Source organism: Ambystoma mexicanum, chromosome 2q, assembly GCF_040938575.1.
Source record: "Ambystoma mexicanum isolate Mex_15411 chromosome 2q, UKY_AmexF1_1, whole genome shotgun sequence".
NCBI lineage: Eukaryota > Metazoa > Chordata > Amphibia > Caudata > Ambystomatidae > Ambystoma > Ambystoma mexicanum.
The window spans coordinates 331,445,850-331,470,618 of record NC_090924.1 but is presented as its reverse complement, the minus strand read 5'-3'; the positions used below and the strand labels follow the sequence as shown (position 1 = coordinate 331,470,618).

General features: G+C 47.5%; 1 protein-coding gene across 1 annotated transcript in view; it reads left to right on the top strand.

The window, feature by feature from the left end:
* Positions 1-24,769, top strand: part of PKD1 (polycystin 1, transient receptor potential channel interacting) — a 1,742,473-nt gene that overhangs the window by 817,034 nt on the left and 900,670 nt on the right. The window contains exon 20 of the mRNA XM_069647332.1: positions 7,127-7,286. Coding sequence (XP_069503433.1) covers positions 7,127-7,286 — 160 coding nt within the window. The remainder of the gene's footprint in view (positions 1-7,126; positions 7,287-24,769) is intronic.

Sequence of the window (24,769 nt, the reverse complement as noted above, 5' to 3'; positions counted from 1 at the left end):
TGTTATAGGTAAGGGCGATGCTCAAGAAAGGAGCCATCGAGCTCGTCCCAAAGAGGCTCTGGGGCTCCGGAGTATACTCAAGATACTTCCTCGTCAGAAAGAAGACAGGAGGTTGGCGTCCCATCCTGGACTTGCGCGGGCTAAACAAATACATCAAGGCACAGAAGTTCCGGATGGTCACCCTTCAGCACGTGCTGGGCCAGCTGGAGGAAGGCGACTTCCTATCGTCGTTGGATCTGGAGGATGCGTACTTTCACATCCCCATTCTAAAAGGACACTGAAAGTTTCTCAGGTTCGTAGTCCAAGGGCGGCACTACCAGTTCAAGGCTCTCCCATTCGGATTGAAGTCGGCACCCAGGGTGTTCACCAAGTGCCTAGCACCAGTGGCGGCGCGGCTGCGCCTGCAGGGGATCCACGTCTATCCCTACCTGGACGACTGGCTCATCCGAGCAGGGACAAGGGAACTTGCCTTCGAACACACAACAAAGACCGTCCGGCTGCTCACGGACCTGGGATTCTCCATCAACTTCCCCAAATCCCACCTGGTTCCGTCACAGTGTTTCTGGGAGCCAAGCTCGATACAGTAGCGCAGTTGGCCTCGCCATCGGAGGAAAGAACGCAGGCCATCCTGGGCAAGGTACAGCGTCTGCTGGCCACAGTCGTGGCCAGAGTGAGGTCCATCAAGTCCCTTCTCGGGATGATGTCCTCTTGCATCTATCTGGTGCGCGTGTGCAGGCTTCGGATGCGTCCTCTGCAGGAGTTCCTCGACGCCCGTTGGACGCAAGCGACGGGCAGCTTCAAGGACAAGATCTCGCTCAACGAAGTATTCCGCCAAGCAATTTGATGGTGGGGCACCCGTGCGCATCTCGCCGCGGGCACAGACTTTCAGACCCCAGCATACCAGGTGACGGTGATGACGGATGCCTCCCTGGAGGGGTGGGGAACGCACACCGGAGATCTTCACACGAGAGGCCTGTGGCTCCTGGAGGAGAGGCCGCTCCACATCAACATACTGGAGCTCCGAGCAGTGTTCTGGGCCCTCAAGTCATTCCTCCCATCCCTCAAGGGCAAGGTGGTGAGGATCTTCACCGACAACACCACCAAAATGTTCTACATCCAGAAGCAGGGAGGAACCAGATCCCCAGCCCTGTCCAAGGAAGCCCAGGATCTGTGGCACTGGGCCATTGCCCAGGGGATGTTTCTGGTACCTTTTCATCTAGCAGGGATAAAAAACACCATCGCCGACTCACTCAGCAGGGAGCGACACTCGTGCCACGAGTGGGAACTACGCCAGGATCAAGTGGATCAACTCTTCCAGCGATGGGGCAAACCCCAAATCGACCTGTTTGCGATGGCGACGAACTCCAAGTGCCAGAGGTTCGCCAGCAGGTTTCCCCAGCCGAGGAGCATGGGCGATGCTTTCTCGTTCCCCTGGGACGGCCTGTTCCTCTATGCGTTCCCGCCGTTGCTGCTCAGGCTCATCAACCAACTCAAGAGGTCCCAGTGCAGGATGATCCTCGTCGCACCGAGGTGGCCGAGACAGATATGGTTCCCGAACCTTCGGGACTTGTCAGCGTCCCCACCAGTCAAACTGTTGACGGACGAAGATCTTCTCTCCAGAGAAGGAGGCGCCATTCTTCATCACGACCCGGAGTCGCTGAACTTGCAGGCCTGGCTCCTGCAGCACTAGAGTTTGGAGGGTACGATATCCCGGCTGACTGCAGAGAGGTTCTTGCAAAGGCCAGGGCGTCCTCAACTCTCAAGTGCTACGGACACAAGTGGAAGAGGTTCTCTGTCTGGTGCCGTGCACAGAAGATTAACCCTCTATGGATTACAGCCCCTCAAGTGCTACCGTACTTACTGTCGCTGGCCAAAGCTGGACTAGCTCACGCTTCCATCAAGATACATCTGGCGGTGATTTCCCGATACACCAGAACTGCAGGACGGTCGTCCCTGTGGTCTCATCGCCTGGTGAAGGAGTTTATGAAAGGACTGTTCCGTTCGTTCCCGCCGGTGAAGGCTCCAGACCCGGCATGGGAGCTCAACGTGGTGCTGACCAGGCTCATGGCCCGCCATTCGAGCCCTGGCATTCGGCTCCGTTGAAGTTCCTGTCGTGGAAGACAGCGTTCCTTGTGGCCATCACCTCTGCACGACGCGTTGGAGAGATTCAGGCCCTTTTCTGCAAGCCTCCATACTTGACTTTCCACAAGACGAGGGTGGTGCTGAGGACGCACCCCTCCTTCATGCCCAAGGTGCTGTCGGGCTTCCATCTCAACGAGCCCTTGGTGTTACCAGTCTTTTTCCCGTCGCCTTCGTCGCTGGCCGAGAGGACTTTGCACTCGCTGGATGTAGCTAGAGCACTGAAGGTCTACGTGGACCGAACGAAGAGTTTTCGGAAGACATCACAGCTGTTTGTGAACTTTGGACCTGTGAACCAAGGGAAGGCTCTCTCGAAGGCTTCCATTTCCAGATGGCTCATCGGCTGCATCATGCACTGTCATCGGTTGGCAAACCGACAGTTGCCCGGCCGTCCGAGAGCCCATTCGACCAGAGCGATGCTGCTACCACGGCATTCTTGTCTGGTGTGCCCCTGCTGGACATCTGCAGGGCTGCTACGTGGAGGTCGACGCACACCTTCACGAGATTCTACTGTGTCGACCGGGATTCCAGGGAGGAGTCCAGAGTCGGCCAGGCAGTGCTGCGCAACCTGTTCGCTAAAGGTGAGCCTGGTGAGGAGGTAAGAGTTGCTTAATGTTGAGTTGTATGTAATGCTTAATGTTGACACACTTAGGAAACACACAGTTTCTTTGTTAAAAAAGATGATTCGAGTGAGCATGTGTCTCTAGCTTGGCTTTCAAGCATATGTGAGTGCAATGTTTCGTGCTAAAAAAACACATGTTTGGGCCACATAAAGAGTGGGCCATGTGCCTGCTGCTTTCTAGATGAAAAGAACTGGACTCTGTAATGGTTTTTCTCTGTCAGGCAGGTGCAGAAGTGTTAAAAAAGAAGAACAAAGGACATTCTTCGGTGAATCTTTCTCTCTTGATTCTTTCGTAAAGGTGGGACCCTCGGGGTTAGTTGGTTTGGTGAACCATAGTCCAAATGCATTGACTCTGGGTGACCCTATTGTCGTTTAGGTCAGGTCATTTTGTAGCCGACCGGTTTCTGTGGTAAGGGGTAGTTAGACCACATTCATCAGGGCTTGAATTGTGGGCATGTAGGTGAGTGCCCTCCTTGTTACTATTGCAGCGTTGTCTGCATTAATACGAGTCCTTTACCCTATCCATGTAGACAGCAGTTTTTCCACGGAGAAGTGAGGCGGCCTGTGACCTTTTTAATTTCTTTTGGGTGTGGAGGGCAGAATCATTTTGAACATTCAATGAAGCCTATCAGATTTAGCATCTGGATCAATCCACAACGTTTCACATCAATGAACGCTTGACTGTTCCTCACTTGGGGACTTTCGCCGCGGAGCGCCCCCATTTATTAATGAGTACCTCAGATTTTCATATCACTGTACAGGTCTGACAGAAAACATCGACCATAACAGGAGCGGGACCACGCGACGAGACAATTTATTAATAACACGCTGACACGAAGCTCACACACTGACCAAAGATACTGTGATGCTGGGTGGGATATGCAGTCCATGGTCTGCGGCCTAGGCAAGAACGTGATTTTCCACTACAAGATAGCAATAGCTTGCTTCTTCAACATTGATGTGAAGTTGCGGATTGATCCAGATGCTAAATCTGATAGGCTTCATTGAATGTTCAAAATGATTCAGCCTGACGACGGGGAATATTCATGAGCATGTGAATCCATGCCAGACCCATGCTGGAGAACAACAGTTACAGGTAACTTGTTCCTTCCTCCACGCCAGTTTGTAGTTCCGGCGTGAAACTTAAATTTGGGTTTGACATTCCTTATGGGGAGATCTGTTTGAGCCCCTTCATTCCTGTTCTATTAGATTACTCATCCTTAAGGTGATTTTCCTGCTTGCCATCACTGGAGAGTGAGCTCCAGGCATTATCTGTTAAACCTCTCTATTTATTTTTCCCCAAAGTGAAGGTGACTTGGGGAGTGAGACCCTCTGTTCTTCCAAAGGTCCTCTTGTCTTTTCATCTCTCTGAAAAGATCCATCTTCCTGTGTTTTTGCTCCGTCTCATTGTTCTAAATTAGAGGAGCAATTTCATCAGTTGGACCAGTTGCAGAGCCTCAGCTACTACGTTACTCAGACGAGGCTAGGATAGATAACCCGCTTTTCGTTGGTTACACTGGTGCTCATGCTGGCAGAGCTTCGACCAAACAGACCCTGTCAAGGTGGATAATTCTCTGCTTCTCGGACTGCTATGATCCCACTAGGAAGGATGTGCCTGAGGGTCTTGGAGCCCAGTCTACCAGAGGAGTGGCTTCCACCTCTGCTCTGCAGAGGGGTTTCCCTGTCCTGGACATCTGCCAAGCAGCAACGTGGGCGTCTCTGCACATATTTTCTAGGCATTACTGCTTGGATCCGCTTTCAGGCCAGCATGCCTGTTTTGGTAGGGCAGGTCTCCAGACTTTCCCAGTCTATGTAGTGTCCTTGCTCGACTTGCTTTGGAGTTTATCATAGATGAGGAATCTGTGGGAGGAGGGGATCCATTAGAAGAAAATATCTCTTGCCTCTCTGATGTTCTTTCTGATGATTGTTCCTCCCACGGATTCCTCATCATCTTCCCTACCTACCCCTCTTGACGGACAGCCAGTACACCACGAGTTCCATTGGTCCCAAAGCGTCAAAGTGCTGTGGGAAAAAGGTGGATATACTGGCCCGACGTCATGTCTGTCGCAGGCCTTGTAGAGGCGTCAGAAAGAGACGACGCAGGGCTGTGCTTCCCACCCTGGTGGAAAGGTTTCTGAAGAACAGCTCAATTGTAGATAGGATATCATAGAAGAGAAATACGTGGGAGGAACATCCATCAGAAACACAGTAGAATAATATCCACTGTCACCAGCCCATCCTGGATACATTGTGTCTGCAACAAAGTTGCAATAGAAAAGGTTATGTAGACACAAAATGTCCCAACTAGATTTCACTTTAAGTTGATGCGTGCAGTTTAAAAATACCAAGATTTCCGCCAAGGGAGAGAGGATTTTACGGAATAATATGTCTCCCCATAAAAAATGAGGAAAAGGAAAGGAAGTGAAGCTTATTGCTTTACTTATGGAAGCAAAGTTTAGGGCTTTAGTTCCAAAAGTCAAGTTCGAATACATACAGTAGTAAAAAGGCTATCCCATTGTAGTCTATGGGAGGAAAGCAGCAAAAAGAAAATCACTCCTAACAAGAGGATAAGCAGGAATGTGCACATGTATGGAGTGTAGGGCTAGATATTCTGGATGTGTTTGTGTCTGCTGATTTAGAATAAGATGACATAGGTTAATGGCCAAGGAAAAAATGGTATCCGTACATCGGCCTCTGTGGGGATGAGTGGATTGTTAGGTGTCCGGAGTGCTTGACTGCAACAGATTGGGTGCATGGGGTTGGACCTGGTTGGGTTGGGTGGTCTGGAGTGACTAAATTACGACAGGCTATTATTTACAGGCTGAGCCAGACTTGTTTAGAGGTCAGGGCTGGTCTGGATTGAGATGTTTTTCTTAAACAGTTTTAGTAGAATGTGGAACAAATAGTACAATAACATGTTTTACTACAACCATCCCTGGAAAAACACATTGAGCCTTGAATCAGTGGCAAGTAAAAACATATACGCCAAGGAGTAACATTTTGATATCAATTGATTAACATTATTAGAATGGGCTGGTAGATTGGTCTGATAGTTTGGTAAACAAATGTATCTAATTGATAAAGCAATTGGAGTACACCCTACATACCGTTAGACTTAATGTATGACTCATGGGCTGATTCTGAGCTTGTGATAAAAGTCGTGTGAAAATACAACATTCTCCCCTCCAGTTTCCAGCCCCACCATTCTGAAGTGGGTGGAAGTATTGTAGGGGAGATATCGTACTTTCCAGCAGTAAAATATGGTAAAATCTCCTGTTGTGGGGGAAACATGTTCTCCAGTGGCATTGCGAGCCTTTCTTTACAGACTGCCACTTTTCTAATTTAAGAACGTTTTCTTAAACTTTCATTAAACTAGAAAAGTGGTGCTGCAGTCTAAGAAATGCTATGTTTATAAAGGGGAAAGTGTGCAGTGGAGTTTAACGGCACCTCAGAGGCGTGTATTTTAACTCCTTTCATTGATGTGCTAAACCAGTTATCAGGAGAATCTCGCTGCCCTGCCTTCCTGATGGTTGCTAGGGCTGTTGTCAAGCCGCAAATCAGCCTCATGCAAAAGCCAAGGCTTTCATGTCTCTGCACCACATTCTTTCCCTCTCAGAATAAAATGCAGTTAAGAAATGTGTTGTTCCGGCTTGCAACAACACATTTCTATTTTCACACTGACCTCTGAATCAGGACCCCAGTGTACCAATGTAATATGCATTACAGCGTGAAAAAAAGAGAATGACTTGCCTAATGCGCTCAGACAGGACATATCAAAACCTAAAACATTTTCTCATTTACAACTAGAATCCAAATTGCTGCATTAGCAAATGTTTTTTAATAATTATGTCAGCCGACACGTGTTTCGACAAGCGTCTTGTTCACGGCAGTAATCTCAGTAGAAAATCAACCAGGATCTGATAGTGTCCCCCTAAATGGGGTTGGTACAGTATCGAGTCCCTTGTTAAAGGAACATGACGCTGATACTTATATAAGGATGGCTCATTGCGTGTTTGGAGGGCCGTTAAAATATACAGGACTATACACGCAATCAGGGATTTAACCCTAGAAAAGACACCCAGCCATCAGGCTTTCACAATGAACGCCCCTCCAAACACGCAATGAGCAATCCTTATACTTGCTAGGGTGCTTCTGGGTGCGCCCTTTTGACTGTGGCCACGCTGCTGGCCGTTTATTCATATTTTAGTGGCTATAGCGCATGCTCAAGGGTCCTACCCATACTCACTCAACTTAATATGCATTACAAGTTGGGATACAGAATACACCTCAGTAATGTCTGGTACAGTATGCTCTATACACACCTATAATGCATTAATGCAAACTCTGCTCTTCTTCTCAATACAGATCCCTGGTTATTTCCCTACCGAGTCCCCCAGATGGATTACCCAGCCTCGCCCACTGGCTGAGTAACTTGACTGAGACGACTCTTCCCGGACTCGTTAAACAGGGTGACCCCCAGCATGTCACAGAGTACTCTTTAGCCCTAATTACTGTCCTGAATGAGGTAAGTGGAACACTATGATTTTGCTTTGCTTACTGGAAAGTCTTCCCATGCTGACATTTCTAGCCATTTATGTGCAGTTCTGTTTAGTTGCACATTTTCATTCCTTCCCCGGAGCAGGTGCTGATAATTTAGTGAGACTCTTAGCTGAAATTCTGCTCCCTCAGAAATTAGTCAATTAAATACTGTGTGTTTCTGTTAACGATCACAGCGTCGATCCAGTTTCACTCATGGGTCTAGCATTGACCATTGTGGCTTGTAGGGAGATTGTAGCCCTTTGCCTGGACCATTCCCAGTTTCCTGACTGTGCATTAGGTGTCCCTGCTGCACTTGTGGCAGTCTCAGCCGCCCATAGAAAATAATTGTTACAGGGCTAAAAATAGATCATCAACTCCAACAGAGTAGTTTTATCTCAAAGCATTCCCAAATCAAAAACATAGTAAATATAACGGTTAAACCAATGTCATTCTTGTCTGCCCACGTAGAAACCATAGTGTTGTAGCTTGTCAGTGATCATAAATATATCATAGCGTGTGTTGTCATTTTGGATCAATTCAGCACCCATGCAGAACTTGTGTCCACATTTTGTCCATTTTTATCTTTGCACGCATCTCCTTCTCGAGTTACAGATCTCTCAACCAAAGTATAGAATTCTTCTATGATTAATGTATGTGGGAATTGCCTAGCAGGGGACTGGGATCAACAGACCAACCAGACCAAAGAAAAGGTGTAGCTATGCTTTTATTAGGCATATAGTGTGCAGCAGCAGCAGCAGGTGCAGAATGTTGTTCCAAAGTTTGGATGCAAGTATCACAAAGCTTGTCAATGTGGGATGGACCAAGGTAACGTTCAAGGGGATGATAAAAGCAACACAAAGTCCCAGAGTTTAGGCAAAGTCTCTTCGTCCTTGAAGGTGGGCTTTCTTCTGGGGTGCAGGGGGGCTCATAGGGTGCTCACATCCTTCTTTGGAATTGTTGCTTTTGTGCGGGCTCAAAATGTTCTCAAGCTCTTCGACTCTCTTTTACCCAGTCAGTCCCTTGTGGGTCTTGAGGGAATTGGAAGGAGAGCTGGTTAAGCAGGAGCTGGTGCCAGGTGGGTGGACCACATCCTGATTTTACTGTTGCTGTTAGGAGGGCTCTGAACCTGCATGTTCTAAACATTTTATGCTTCTTCCACCCATTTCAATTCTCTGTACATGTTGTACACTCGCTCCTTGACGTCACACCACATTCTCAATCCTCTTATACCTTTAATAGCTGCCTCAGGCCAAACCAGTCCTCCTGAACCTTCCTATGCTGACTTTCTGTCCTCTTCTGGTGGCCTATCAACTCTACCTCACTTCACTCTCTTTTGCTACCCCCTTCTGATTTCCCCACATTTCTTCTCAGTCATTCTTACCACCACCCCTGGATGTCTACAAAACTACTTCACAACCTCTGCAGCAAACGCCTTCAAATATCTGTTCAATCTCCGTTATCTCCATCTGATAGGCTTCATGCCTTTTCTCACTCCCTCCAAGCAGCCCTTCTTGTGTTTCGCAACTCCTCTCTTTTTCCTAGGTCTTGATCCTAGTCCGAACTGCTTCTCCTCCTTCAAATGTTAGCCATCCTATTTTGTCAGGTGTTTACCAATCCTTTCCTTAATCTCATAAACTTTTTCCATATAATCTCCTCCCTCCTCCTTACTCTAACTCAATGCCTTCACTAGATCTTTACCATCAGCCTCCTCCATAAGCTGAACAATCCTCTCCCTCCGAGGTTCACCAATGTACTTTTCATTGTCTCAGGAGGATAGCTCAGGGGCAACGTGCTCGCCTTGGAAGCAAGCCGACATGGATCACCACAGGTTCAATCCTTGGGTCTGCGCTTAGAAACCTCTGGGTATTAAGTGTGTTATAAATATCATATCATAGTCAATAACCTCCTCTTGGAACTTAACCTCCTTCTGAAGATGTTCACTAATTACCTCTAACTTCACCAACTGCTTCATGCAGATCCTTATCACCCTACTCTCATCCAGCTAGGACGTTACTGACTGTTATTTTTCTTTCCCTGCTCTCCCCAGCAGTCAAGTAGTCATTTATATAGCTGGATACGGTCGTGATTTCTTTATCAAGTTTTAAGATTGTCATTGTTTTATGTTGCACTTTGCATACTGCTTTATATAGAAGTTCTTTTATTATATTTTATTTTAACTGTGCATGCTTTCATCTTTTGTATTTTGCCATCATGAAAAGCCTATCAGCCGAAAGTGTAAACAAAATCAATCAATCTCACCAAGCAGTTTGGGATTGGCACCTCCTGCCTAGTGAATCTTGAACACCTCCTTAAATTGTCAAACCTCTTCCATCAATTTGCACACCCCCACCAACAACCTCATAACCTTCCTGCCTAGTGAATCTTGAACACCTCCTTAAATTGTCAAACCTCTTCCATCAATTTGCACACCCCCACCAACAACCTCATAACCTTCTTGTTGACTCAGTAAACTGGCAACAGTTCTGTGAACCCCCTCCTTGAATTCCCCATCGATGCGCACAAAACACTTCCTTAACCTCCCCATCCTGGGTCACCTCCACCGTTGCTTCCTTTGTGGGACCATTTTCTACTGGTTGGGTTCTCCGGTCCTCCTGGAGCCATCTTCACTGTTGCTTTCACTCCTGGACGTTGACCCTCTCTCCAAGGAAGGCTTTGTTCTTATTTTGGACTGGTGGGTTTTTGTTGGTCCTAGGTTCAAGTCCCCGGATGACCAGATGCTTTAAACAGACCTGCAAATGAAGATTTTGTGCTCATCGGGTTGTTTCACTAATGTTGGGCTGCTGTTTTGGGACCTCCCATCATGAGTTCTTATCTCTGGGCCCAGAGTTGTTGGGCTAATTGAGATACTTCCCCTCAGAGGTCCCGGAGGTCTGCGGGCGAGGTTTCTGCAGGCCCACTTCGTCAGCCTTTTGCTTTTCATTTTTACTGGTTTAAACTCTGCTTGGCTTCTCTTCTACCTGGTGCCACTGTGTCTCAAACCTAGCATTGGAGCTGTTCAAAGTAGTCTCCTCTGGCATCCCATGATGCTGCTTTCTGTCTTATCCGCACATGTGGGGGTAGAACTGTAGCTTACTTTCCTTTTCCCCATAACTGCGCTGTGCATTGTCCTGTTTATACCTGAAACTCTCCTAAAGTGTCTTTGAAGGTATTTAGCTGCCTCTGGAAATTTTTCCTGGGACACTCGTGGAGTTTTAGGTCAAATACTAGAATGTTAACATTGTTGTTATCTGTATTTTTAATGTTTTACACACCAGTCCTCTCTATTAAGAATGCCTAGTTACATTGGGCTTCATTCCGAGGTCGGCGGTAACTTGCCGGTGCCACCGGCGAGTTGCCGCTGACCCGGAAACACTGAATCTGCCGCCTGACTTTCTGGAGCCGCCGTGACTTGTGTGCCACCGGGACATTACAAGTCACGGCGGCGCGGGATGTCAGGTGGCAGGTTTGGTAACTCCCCATTCCTGTGGAGTCCATGGGAGTGGGGGGATGGAAGCAACGGCACCGTTAATAACGGTGCCAGTGCGTCCGTGAAAAGTCTGCCTGCAAGGGCCTTTGCACTCGGCAGGTCTGACCCTGCCAGGCGCAACAGCCTCTGCAAGCAGACTTGTAGTGTGGTGGTCTGGAAACAAGGGTGCCGGTAAGTATAGCGGCATCATTGTTTCCAGACTGCCACACTTGGAATGAGGCCCATTGTATTGCTGTATCTATTATTCTATGAGTGTAATTGGTCTGGTCCTATACACCTAGTTGCGTTCTGATATTTGTTGGCCTCTGGCCTTTTGTTCTAAAGTGTTAACCTATTTTCTCCCTCTGTATGGTGTGAATATAGTATATAATATAGTTGGAGCTCTTCTCCTACTTTTACTATCAATCTGATCACCAACTATCAATCCACTGCTATCTCTGCTGTTATGCTTTTCCCCCTCCTCCCTACTGTTATACCTCCTTGATTCTACTACTCCTACACTACTCACTCTCGCTACTACTGCCTCACTACTACCACTTACCACTTCCTACTCTTACTACTACTCCCACAACTAATATCACCTTTGCTACCACTACCACCTCGCTACTTCTACTATATCTCTACTCCTCACACTCTCCACTCTGACACACACATATACCACAGACCCCCCTCTCCAATAGCTACCGCACTCCAGTGGCTCTCGCCTCCTCTGGTCTCTCGGGCATCCTCCATCAACTCTTGTCCTCACCGACCTAACCCACCCCAAGCTATGCACACACACTTACTCAAATACACTAACCCCTCCCAGGATTGGTCACTTAGCTTCCAATAGCTTACCAGGCTGCAGGGTGTGACAGGGATACTGGGGAGGACTTAAGCGAGCTTGTAAGCCCTGCCCCCTCTTCATGCAGTGTAACTGCATTTTCAACTTGTAGCCGGTAATGGCTCCCAGGAACTATAAGGCCTTCCTAGAGGCCTTCTTTTAATAATATCCCTGGTGGTGGGTCAGTGGATTCTCCTCTTGTCACAGTGGCTGGTGTTGTCCCGGCAGGTGCATCCCTGGATATTTCCTCCGCCGCCTCCTCTGTCTCTGTGACAGGTGTGGTCATGCTTGCGGCATCCCATGATGTAGTTTGGGGCGCTGTTGTGCTGCCCCAACCTCCAGTCACCAGCTCTTCGCTGGTGTCCTGCTGCTGACCTCCGCGCTGCATCTCAGGTAAGGAGGGGTTGGGAGGAGGCTGCCCTCGCTCAGGCACTGAGGAATGGAGTTGGGGTGGGTGCTCCCTGCTTCCTTCCCTCCCCTGACAAAGCCTGTTCCCAGGCCTTGTCACATAATGCAGTACAATACAATCCTAAAACATATTGGGCCTCATTACGAGGTTGGAGGTAGCCATGGTGCTATTAGCACCATGGCTACCCCCTTACCGCATACCGGGTCCGGGTTCTTCCAACGGGTACTTACTGGGTCATTCCAACCTCGGAGGACCCGGTAAGTCCCCATTCTGAAAACCATTCCCATTCGAGCCCCCATAGGGCTCAATGGGAATGGGGAAGGAGCTAATAACGGGCTCGATAATACCGGGCCCATTATTAGCTCCCTGGTCCCATAGCGGCTCCCGCTAAGGGCGCCTGGTAAAACCAAGCACCCTTAGTGGGACCCGCTAAAGGGTCTCGTAATGCGGCGGTAAGGGGTTAACGGCAACGGCACCCTTGCCGTTGCCGTTAACTCCTTACCGCTGACCTCGTAATGAGGCCCATAGTCTGTGTTATAAATCTAAGGTACCTATAACTTAAGCTGTCCTTCCCTACCAGGTCAGGAGGCCTAGTGCCTCAAAAAGGGACAGTGTTTCAGGTAAGTACCTGAACGTGGAGCAGGAAGTCTGGAAAGTCCCCAAGAACAAGCTTTGGCAAAGCCAACAGGTGAGTATAGTTCCAGTATTAAAAGCACTTTGTGAGTTTGTAGGTAAGTAAAGAGGATTTAGGGGCCCTCTTCCAGTTTGACCATACTAGGGTTTACCCTAGGGGGGGAATTTATTTATTTATTTATGCATTTGTTGCAGAGCACAAAACCCTCGGGTATCTCAGTGCTAGTTATATTGGGGTGCATTAGTTGGATACATTAGTTACATTGGGTTGCAAGGTTACAGGCTACATTACGTGAAAAGTGGTACATAGAAAGTTACATTTTGCAATAGAAAAGGAAGTTAAAAGTGGGGGGAATTCTTGACTAGAACTCCCATGATTACTACCATGGAGATTTAGGGAATGGACTTCATGCCCATATAATCCCTGTGGGGGAAAAAGGAGAAAGCAGGTATGCAGGCTCATGCCCTGAAAACCTGTAACCCACCCCATGGTACTCAGATTTGCTGGGGGCACTTACTTCTGTTGTTAGTCCAGTTGCAGGTGGGGCAGGAGCAGCAGATGCAGTGGCTAAAGTCTGCATCAGGATTGGTTTCAAAGTTCTTCCAGCAGTCGTCCTCAGCAGCAGTCGTCCGGGTCCTCAGCGCAGACTCCTCTACTTCAGGGTCTTGACTCTGGTGGTCCATCTGAGAAATGGCTGCATGGCTCTTCACTTTTTTAATAAATCCGGGTTTGGGGCCACCCCAGTTCACCAATGGTAAGGATCTGCATCATTTAAACAAGTAAAGGATGTTCAGTGATGGTCAACCACACACCCCACCCCCACATCTGCCTAGCAAATTCCTCTGGCTGGAATGTGTATTGTGACAAGTCTGTCCCATCCTGCATATCCGGTCAGGTCGCATACTTGCCCGTGTTTCCAAGCGGGAGTCAGGGAAAGGGCATGCCTTATGTGACCTGAGAAAGCAGGAAAAAAACAAAGAACAAGGTGAAAACCACATGGCAGAGCCATTTTGAACATGAGGTACTAAAAATGGCATTATGCAGTAGAAGCTAAATGTACACAATAGTACACTAGAACAAATGGTAGAACTTAATCCGCTGCCACCAGTACATGCTGGACACATCCAAAATGTAACACAAATGGTATACCAGAAAAAGAAAAAGGTATACTTCCTACCCCTGCAACACTTCACTGTAAAGTGATGTGTGCCCCCCTGCACTGATAACCATATGGGTTGATCTTTCTCCCCAAAATAGATGAGCTGTGCAAGTGCAGTAAAGTGAGAATTCATTACTTTCCTCCAAAAGTCCGTAGACGTTTCACGCTTTAGCAAATAAATGGGTATTCCATGGATGTCAATAGAGCGAAAGTTGCAAAAAGAAAAATCTTGTCTAACCCTTGAAATGCACATGGGAGCCAATCAGGCAATCCAGACATGGATTCAGAAGCAGGCCTTGTATCGCTACATGAAGGCGTGTTTAGCCATCTGAGAACGGGAATTGAGACCTTGTGGGCACTCGACACATCAGGTTTTATTACGTGCAATGGAAAGATCTGCTATAGGCGGTGGTCTGTATTACATGGGTAGACTGTGGAATTATATGAAGTCTCGAATGATGCTGTACTGCCATGTCCTTCAAGGTCGGAGGATGCTCCGTTAGAAAGTGCATTACCAATGTAATCGACTAACTGTATCGTACTGAGTCTTCCGTTTTGTTAAACCACTATAAAACTCAGTGGTTTCAGTGTTCGGGGGCCACAATTTTGAGCAATTTAACCCTTTCTCACCCACTTACAGTATATGGTCATGGGTCATCCATAAGGCTCCCAGGCCCAGTGATGCTGCTTAAGCACACCATTTGTTCCCAAGGGTGGTTATAACCCTACATTGATTGTATGGGGCAGAGGGGTGGCAGCAGCTGTTATTTAGTTTTGGCTTCACCAGGGGTGCAAGCCAATTTACTGTATTGGTAGGTCAATGTACCTTTTTGGTAGCCATTGGGTTACCAATTTATATAAGTCCTTCTCTCTGCCATTTGACTTTGTCCTGTTTATTTCTTTGGGGAACATTGTTCTCACCTGAAGCATTGCAAAGTGACTTCGGGGGTACTTTCCTGCCCGTGGATATTTTTCCTGCATCCATTTTGGATCCAGTGAGTTTTAGGGCAAAGACCCGAATTCTAGCTTGCACCTGTGATTTCTAATGTATTTTTACAGATATGTGTTACACTTCTGTTAAAGTGAATGTCTGATTACACTGGAATTAATTCCGGTGACATTGTATCTATTTTTCCCCCAAAGTGTACTTTGTTGGTGCTCTCAGTCTAAGGGTCTATTGTCTTCTGGTGACATCTGGTTGTGGTTTAGTGATGCCCCCCTTAAACACCCGACCACTAGGCCAGGGAGCCTGAATTGAGTATTTAAAATGTATGTTTAAATGCATGGTTTCCTTCTCTTCCCAACCATTGTCTCTATATGTAATGTGCCCACAACCAGCTAGTGCTGCTACAATAAAGTAAATGACTGGGTGCAACTTCATGGCATTTACTCTTTCTTATAATACACCAGAAGCCTTATTTTACAATATATGGTAATTGCATGCAGGGGACCACCAGCGTTAGCACTTAGGTGCTGTGGGTCACCTTGTGCAATTTTAAAAGTTCACGGTGCGCAGGGAAAAAGGAAAGAGTACATTATTTGTATTTTGGGGAAATTCAAGATGACCACGCCTGTGCTGATCTGGTTTTCCCGCCTTCAGGATGACTGGCTCTGTGACATGGATCTGAAGGACACGTACTTACATGTTCCAATCTGGTAGTCTTATCAGACGTTTCTATGGGTCTCTTTTGGGGAGTATCAGTTCCAGTACAGGTTTCTCCCGGTTGGCCTGAATTTAGCTCTGCAAGTGTTCACCAAATGAATGAAGGTGTGGCTGCCAACCTGTGCCTGAAACGTGTAAACGTGTATGCTTATATGGATGATTGGCTAGTTCGGAGAGCCTCTCTTCATTAGACTATAGCTTCAGTCCATACCCTGGTGAATAGTTTATTCAACTTGGAGTTCTCTATTGACATAAAGAAGTTGCAACATAATCTGTTTGAGATGCTTACCTACATTGGATTCTTCTCAGACACTAGACAAGCTAAGGTTTTTCTGGCTCAGCAAAGGGTCACAAATATCAAGAATATAATGCCACATTTCCTTTTGAGGGAGTTGTGACAGCCTGGTCGTTCCAGAGGATTCTGGGTCTAATAGCTTCCTGCATCTTGGCAGTTACAATAGCTTCCTGCATCTTGGCAGTTACAATGGCTTGCCTTCACATGAAGCTTATGCAGATGCATGTCACGTTCCTTTGAGACCAGAACAAACAGAGTCAATCCATTCACTTTCCTATAATTGTGCTATAGAACAGGATCTGGCGTAGTGTCTGGCGTAGTGGGCTGCTGATCAGAATCTACTGGTAGCTCTTGCTTTTTACGATCCTCTGTGCAATGTCACTATGATGATGGGGTCTTCTACCTTTAGATGGGGAGCCACACTGAACAACCTGGTACATCCAAGGTCTTTGGCGTCCACAGGACTCACCTCTACATATAAATGTGCTAGAGCTAAAGGCTAAATTCATGGCGCAAAATGAATTTCTTCTGGGCATAAACATAAAGTACTGATCCTTATGGGCGATACCGCCACCATGTTCTATGTAAACAAGTAGGGCAGCACCAGATAACCAGAACTATGTCGTCGAGCCATATCTTGCACCACAATAGAACTCTAAATGTCATAAGGAGGCTTCTGGGAGGGTGAAAGAGGCTTTGTCTCTGGGGTATGCAGTGATCCTCTCATAGGACATGATGAGGTTCGATGGGTTCCCTCCAGCTCGCCTGTCCGCAAGGTCTTGAGGAAGTCCAAGAGGCTGAGGTATTGTTACATGATCCTCGTAGCACCTCATTAGCCAACAACGCTTTGATTCTTCCATCTTCTAACACTACCAAGAATCTCTTTCCATTCTTTTGCCACAAACTGCTTTTTCAGCATGGTGAGGGGGTTTAGTTCTTTATCCATCACCTCAATCCTTGAGCTTAGCGGGACGCTGCCTGCATTTTGACCATGGATCACCTGGTGCTTTCAGCAGCCAATTTGGCTATCCTTCAGGCAGCCAGTAAGTCTTGTGCCAACAGCCCAATATTGCAGCAAATTAATCAGGTTTTGCCATTGGTGTGTCAATAATGATCGAGCTCAGACTTGGATGCCATAACTTTTTGTACCAATGTTTTTAGTTGATTTGTTCTTGCTGTCCTGTCAAACAGCTGCCTTCTTAGCAGCCTTAACATTGGCTAGAAGGATTAGCAAGCTGCAGGCCTTTTCAGCCAAGGAACCATTTTCAGTCTTTCACAAATACAAAATAGTACTTAGGGCTAACCCGGCTTTCTTGCCCAGTGTGGGGTCTTCACTCCCATATCAATCAGTTACCCTAAGTAACCCAGGTTAATACAGACGTGGAGCCCTTGCTCACTGTACCTTAGAGTGGCTCTGCTTCACCCCGATAAGGCCGAAACACGTGTCCTTCCCTCTATCACTGTTGTACCAGTTACTCATCTCAGCCTAGGTGGTCACAACAGACATGTGGGAGATGCTGTAGGGCAGAGCCTAGAGGGCAGAGATACACTCTGCACATGCGCTCTGACGCTTTTTGGAAATAAAAAAGGCTCTAGTCCCAACCCCATGCAGACACACCCCATTGGAATGAAGCAAAAGAGATTATGGGCTAAGAGTATATTATGGTAAATAATGTGTATACATTTTATTACTGACTTTTGGTCCTTTTGGGTCCGTTTCCTCTTTTTTAACCCCTTTCCCTCCACCTCTCTAAAGTCACATAGGGCCTCATTATAAGTCCAGCGGTAACCTGCCGGTGCTACCGGCAGGTCCCCACCGGACTGAAACAGTGATTCTGCCGCCAGAGATCCCTGGCCCACCGGGACATTACAAGTCCAGGCGGTCGGGGATCTCAGGCAGCAGACAATTTTCCCCATTCCCATAGAGTCCCGTAGGATTCTATGTGAGTGGGGACAAGGAAGCACTGGCACCGTTGCTAACGGTGCCGGTGCTTCCATGACAACAGTACCTACCAGGTCTGCTGCACCTGGCAGGTCAGACCTGCCGGGTGCAGATGCCCCGGCAGGCAAAGGTGTAGTCTGCCAGTCTGGAATGGGTGCCGGTACCTTGCTACCGGCACCCTTAATTCCGGGCCGGCAGACTTGTAATGAGGCCCATTGGGCCTCATTATAAGTTTGCCGGTCCGGGAACTACGGAACCGGTAAGCTTGCCGGTACTGTAGTTCATGGACCGTCAAACTGGCAGGGCAGAAAGGCACCTGCAAGCACAGCATGCAGCATGCTGCATGCACCAGCACCATTCACGAATGGGGGCTGTGGGGCTCAATGGGAATGGGGAAGAATTTTTTCCGGCGCCCTGGAATGTGCAATTACCGTGTCCGCCGGGGCTGTAATGGGGCCCATAGTCTAGTATTTATTTCCATGTCAGGGTTTATCTTCTATATTGGGTTATGGAGGCAGTGGGAATCATAGCTAACCCATTACTTGAGTCCTTATTGTTATATTTTTCTAAAGCACTTATTTGACAGTGTGTGATATATTCTATCATGTATGTGTCCCAACCTAATGTTACTTTACCAGTCATCTCGCCTCCTGATAGTGTAGCCTCACTGCTCTGCCACATGCCAATTAAAAATGTTTGGACTTACTTGATGGATGCATTGTTGTGATATCACTGGATGGGTCTTTTGAAACACCTCACTAGAGAGTGTGAGAATAATCTCTGCAACAGGCAATAAAGAGAAAAGTGCTTTCAGCATTCAGTACTGGTTTTGGAAATACGTGCATTTTATTCAGACAGCACAGGATGGGAATTGAGACTAGAGTAACAAAGGTGAAAAGCATGGGGAATAAAAACAGCTTAAATGGAAGGTTGAGGAAAAGGAGATTCTACAATTCTGTAGGTGTTTTAAGTTAATTGACACTTGTGTAGCACAGCTAGCTATTTAAATTACCCTGTTCAATAAAAGCACAGCTCACCCTTAATTCCTCTCTTGCTCTCTGGGATCTCGTTACCATATTTTCTCTGAAATTTCAATGGAGAGTGAGTGCAACAGTAATCCTCACCCCCACTCTTAAAAGTGCAAAAGACCTGTGTGGGAATGCTATGCAAAAAGGGTATTTTTCAAATAATTGCAAGCCAGACGTAATTGTGAGGATACATTTATAAAAACAAACTATATTTCTTTTGGCAAAGACCAGTATGTAATAACTATTTTGTTTAAAGACAGTCCTGCAATTCCATTGCTAAAAGTTGCATAATACATGGTTACAGTATTGCTACTGTAAAACACTGCATTTGCTACATGTTTTTCAGTAACTTTTAGGTTAGTGTATCTAGCTCATAGTGTCAACTATATTTTATTTGTCATATTGATGAATGAACATTTTTAAAAATATACTTGATGACATGGCCAATTGCTTTTGATGTCAAAACTAATTCTGGGACCCGCTGGTTGCATACATCTGTGCGAACTGGTGCTCAACCCAAACTATAATATTCCACCTAGTTTGCCCAGTTCTTTGCCCTCTTCGCCATCCATTCTGCTTAGTCTCATACTTACTTTTCTCTTACATAATGAACACACAAAGTAAATTATATGTTTTCTCAAAGTAGTGATCAATAGTTCCGTCTACTGCAATACCATACACTGTAGTTAGCCTACAGAGCTCACTTTGCTCTACCATTATGATTGCTTTATATATTAGCACCTGGGGGAAAGAGCTGGCCAATCAGGAGGCTGGGAATGCAAGCAGAATACACTATTAGCTGCCTGCATCTCATGCTACCTGCTATGCCCATTCAGCCTTCACCATGCTTGTTAAGGCTGTGCCACAGGCTGAGTCGCCAGTGGAGTGCTACACTTCAACCCCCTGCCCACTCACCTGCCCACCTCCTGGCTCTCCTTCAGGACCTGGAAATAGTAATTTCCAATTGCAGACTTATGTGTAATTCCTTTTTAAAGGAAGCATGAATTGCACAAAGCCTGGTTCCCTTAAAATCAAACCAAAAAATTATTGTTATCCCAGATGGTGGCTCTGAGTACTAATAGTGATAAATGCTGCTTGTATGGGTGCACAGGGCTGTACTCAAAAATGCTGTATTGTTGCACATTTTATGTCTTAGGTACAAATGACTTGTGATGACATTAAAATAGTTGTCAAAATTGCTAATCAAATACGTTTGTTTGCTCATCAATAAAACTTTAATTAGCACATTCTGCTAATCACTTTTTGAAAATTAATTTATGCGTTGAAACACATTGATGAACATAACCTTTTGAGTTCCAGACAAACCAGTTTTACAGCATATCATGGCACTGATAGAACTCAAGTCGAGTATGTCAGAAATCATGGATGGCGGTCATGTATCGTCCAGGTCAGTGCCACATTCTCGAAAAAAGCAGCTGACAGGATTCTATCTTTTTTTATCCGGCAGAGAAGCTACAGTATTCAGTAAGTCAGCTATGGCATCTCCTACAGAGCTTTTGTGTGGGGTTACGCAGGGCTCCTGCCTGTCACCCACTCTTTATAATATTTTTACAAAACCCCTATTTGACTTATTGGATGATAAGGACATTCTGCACACTAATTATGCAGACGAGATGCAAGTTTTGCCTCAGCTCACAAGTGATAATGATTCTGATCTGGCTAGAGTGAATGTTATCTTTGATTATTTTTTTTTTATAACTCTGTTTATTGAATTTAAACAACGCAACAAAAAACAGATGTTAAGCAGAGACATACATCAGAAATAGAAACAAGGCAATATCAACAGCGGCATGGGCACTGCAGGGCCTGTGGCCCTGAGACGGATGTGAGATGAATAAAGGTTGGGAGTCCAGGTTATAGCTTACATCCACAAGTCAAGGGAGGTGGGAAGGAAAAGAAAGAAGGGGGGAAGGAATGGGGGAAGGAGATATGGGAGGGGGTGGTCTTCATTGAGCATCGAGCCATTTTCCCCATCTCCTTTCAAATTTATGGGGGCAACCCCGCGCGTTATAGATCCGGCATTCTGAAGCTGCGCATCTGTCTAGTTCATTCCTCCAGCAGTTCAGACACGGTGGGTCTGCGGAGCCCCAGTTAGCCGCGATAAGTCTCTTGCACGCCCCCAGCGCCACCGCCAAGAAAATCTTCCCATACTTTGTCAAGTCTACTTCTCCCCAGATGCCCAGGAGTGCCATTTTGGGATCTCTAGGAATTGGCATCGCCAGGACAGTAGAGATCGTATTGATGCAGTCCCCCCAAAAGACCTGTAGTATTTGACAGTCCCAGGTCATATGGTAGAAGGTGGCCGGTTCAGTTTTGCATCTAATACATGTCTCATCCTCAGATCCCCCCCATCTGGCCATGGCAGTGCGCGAATAATAAGAGCGATGAAGGATTCTCAGTTGTAATAGTCTGAGCTTGCTTTCTTACCCAATTTCTCTAGGGGACATCAATGCCTCTATCCATTCTTCAGGTTCCAGCTCACCCAAGTCTCTTTCCCACCTTTCTTTGAGCCCATCGAGTTGTGTGGCCCCGAAGGAGTTGAGGGCCTGATAGAGGGTAGAGATGACCTTGGAGGGAATATGCTGTGGAAGGACGTTGATCTCGATAGGAGAGCAGGGGGGTATGTTTGTTGTGTCAGGGAACTGAGCGCGGATGGCTTGGGCCAGCTACGCGTGCTGAAACCGGTCCATAGGTGCTAAGCCGAATTGCTCTTGCATGGTCTCGAAGTCTAGGAGGTAACCCCCCCGGATCACATGTGCTAGTGTATTTATCCCTTTTGCTTCTCAGTGTTCAAAAGAGCCCATTTTCACTATCTCCGGAAGGTGCGCGTTTTGCCATATGGGTTGGGATAGTGTTGGTTTCCCTTTCCAGCCAACCAGTTTGTGTGCATCCCGCCAAGCACGGCGGATATGGTGTGGTATTTTGGGTAACGTCGGGAGTTGGTTGTTGGTGGCATACAGGATCTGCAGTGGGGATATTGCGCACATGGACTCTAAATCAATATGGATATGTGTCAGTGTGGGGTCTGCATGTATCCATTCGTTTACCACCCCGATCTGTGTTGCAAGGTAGTACGTACGTATGCAGGGTAGACTGATGCTCCCCTCCCATACCGATCTCTGGAGCGTGTTAAGGGAAATTCTGGGCTGTTTCCCTCCCGATAGCAGTGTGCGAATGCTCTTGTCAATAAGCGTGAAAGTTTCCCGGGGGATGACAAGTGGGGCGTTTTGAAGAACATACAGGAGTCTGGGGAGGGTCATCATTTTGAATAGTGCGGCTCTACCTATTAGTGATAGGGGGAGTGATTGCCAGTGGGAGACATCCCTATTAAACCGTTCTATTATCGGCTGAAGGTTGAGTTGGAGGAACCCGTCTAGTGTCGGGTCAAGCCGTATGCCCAGATATTTAAATTCCCTGATACAGACATGGTTTGGCCAGGCCTCAGGGATCGCGGACGTGCCGCCTTGGTAAATGGTTTTGGCCTCATTCACCTTTAGACCCACAAAGGTTTGATACTCCTTAAGGATAAGGGAGACAGTCGGGCATGAGGTGCACGGGTTGCTAAGGTATATGAGGAGGTCATCCGTGTAGAGCGAGAGTCGGTTCTCTCCTCCCCCTGGCCAGGCAAATCCGGACCAATTCTTGTTCGCTCTGAGCTCTAATGCAAGCAGTTTGATGGCAAGGAGAAAGAGGAGTGGGGACAATGGGCACCTCTGCCTAGTGCCTCGGCCCAGAGGGAATGGTTTGGAGAGCCCGCTGTTCACCCTCACCGTAGCCTCTGGGGATGCGTAGTGGAGTTTGACCCATGATATGAACGTTTGTCCGAGGTTCATTCTAGCCATGATGGCCCATAAGGCTTCCCATCCCACGGAATCAAATGCATTCTCAAAATCCACTGCCAGGAGGGCCAGTGGGGCCGGTATATCTTTGGCTCTGCTCAGCGCAAGTTGAATTCGGCGTAGGTTCATGCGGGTGGATTTGTTGGGCATGAATCCACACTGATCAGGGTGGACAAGAGTCTCAATCACCTTCAATAGTCTATTAGCGAGTGTTCTGGCAAGGACCTTGGCTTCTCCGTTGATCAGTGAGATGGGGCGGTAGGAGGCGCACTCCTCTGGGGGTTTTCCAGGTTTATGTATGACCACTATGCACGCCTTCCTGAGGTCCGGGGGGAGTGCCCCTAGTTCTTTACTACGCAGGAACATACGGTGCATGTGGGTCGATAATGTGCCACCAAGGCATTTCCAGGTGTCTGTGGGGGAAGCCATTGGGGCCTGGAGTTTTCCCAGGTTGGAGCTGTGCGAGTGCCTCTTGTATTTCCAGCTCTGCGATTTCAGCGTTCAGGTCGTCTGATTGGTGTAGTAGGAGTTTCGGGATCTCTATCCGGTCAAGAGCAAGAGGGTTCCATGGCAGGGCTTCCGGTGGATGGGGTATAGAGTTTCTTTTAGTAGGCAGCGAATGCTTCCATGATGTCAGAGTCCTCCGTCAGCAATGCTCCGGGCATCGGATAGCACGCACATGTCCTCTGCTTTGCTCACATTTCTCCAACCAGGCCAGGGTTGTATTTCCTTTATCACCTCGTTCATAAATTTGGCTCCTGACGAGCTGATGGGCTGTTTGTGCGTTATCCAGGGCCAGGTTGCTGAGGGCCTCTTGTGCCGTGATTAGGGCCTCCTGTGTTGCCAGGGTGCTGTGTGCTAGGATTTGCCGTTCGTATTCCAGGACTTGAGTTTCTGCTTCCCGGATCTTTTGGGTGTGTCGTTTCCGGTAGGCGGAAACCGCCGAGATAGCTTCACCTTGGAGGACTGTCTTATATGCCTCCCAGATAGAGATCGGGCATTCCACCGAGCCTTCGTTTGTTTCGAAGTATTCTGCTGTCTTTTTTTCAAGTTCTTCCGCTATTTCGGGGAGCCGCAAGTGGTATGTGTTCAAGCGCCAGTTGCGATCCGTGCATTGGCAGGCATTCTTCATGGTTAGAAGGAGCGGGGAGTGGTCCGAGATTCCCCTTGCGAGGAATTCAGCAGATAGAAGCCTGTGGTTGGTGTTATGGGGGATGAAGGCATAGTCGATCCGTGAGAGAGATTTATGCACGCCTGAGAAAAAGGAGAAGCTAGCCTCATCACTATGGAGTGAGCGCCATGTGTCCGTTAGCCCCTGTGCACCGGCGAACGTAGGGAGCGGTGTCGGGGCAGGGCGGGTCCTAGGTCTTCTGTAAGATCTATCGGCTGTAACGTCCATCACTTCGTTGAAATCTCCTCCTATCACCCACAGGTCGGCCTCCTCTTCCAGGAGCAAGGTCTGTAATTCAGTCAACAGTTCCTTCGTGAGCGTGGGGGGGGGCGTAGAGTGCGATGAGGCCCCATTTCTCACCCCAGATGTCAGCAAGCAGCATCACATAGCGGCCCCGAGGGTCGGTTCTGACTTTCCTGACCTGTAGGGGGACTCATTTATGGACGAGTATCATCGTACCCCTGGCGCCTTTTGTGAATCTGGCATGGTAGGTATGCAGATAATTGGATTTTTTTTAAAAAGTTAGTGTTCGTGCCAATAGGATGAGTTTCATTTAGGAGGACAATGTCAGGTGAATACCGGTTGAGATACTGGAGCACCAATCTTCGTTTTACGCTAGAGCCAAGGCCGTTGACATTCCAGGACAATAAGGATAGCGTGTTGGTGTTTGTTTTGACTGCGTGGGTCTCTTGACGGGGCATCTGGCAGGATTAATGGTGGTCCCATGTGTTTCCGAGGTGTGCAGAGGTATACACCAGCGGGAGACATCCGGGGGTTGCCCCGTAGTGGTGTGGCTGATGACTGGGTAGCTCGGATATCATTGGCCTCGCCCGTAGACAGAGCTTGATCCTCTTGCCAGCATGCGTCGGTGAACTGCCTTCTCATCCTGTAAATCTGATTACTTACACCCCTGAACCCCCCCTCCTGTAATTCCCCCCCAGCTGGGAGCACCTGTCGACCAAACATTACACTTATAACTAAAGAACTTCCTCGGGGTG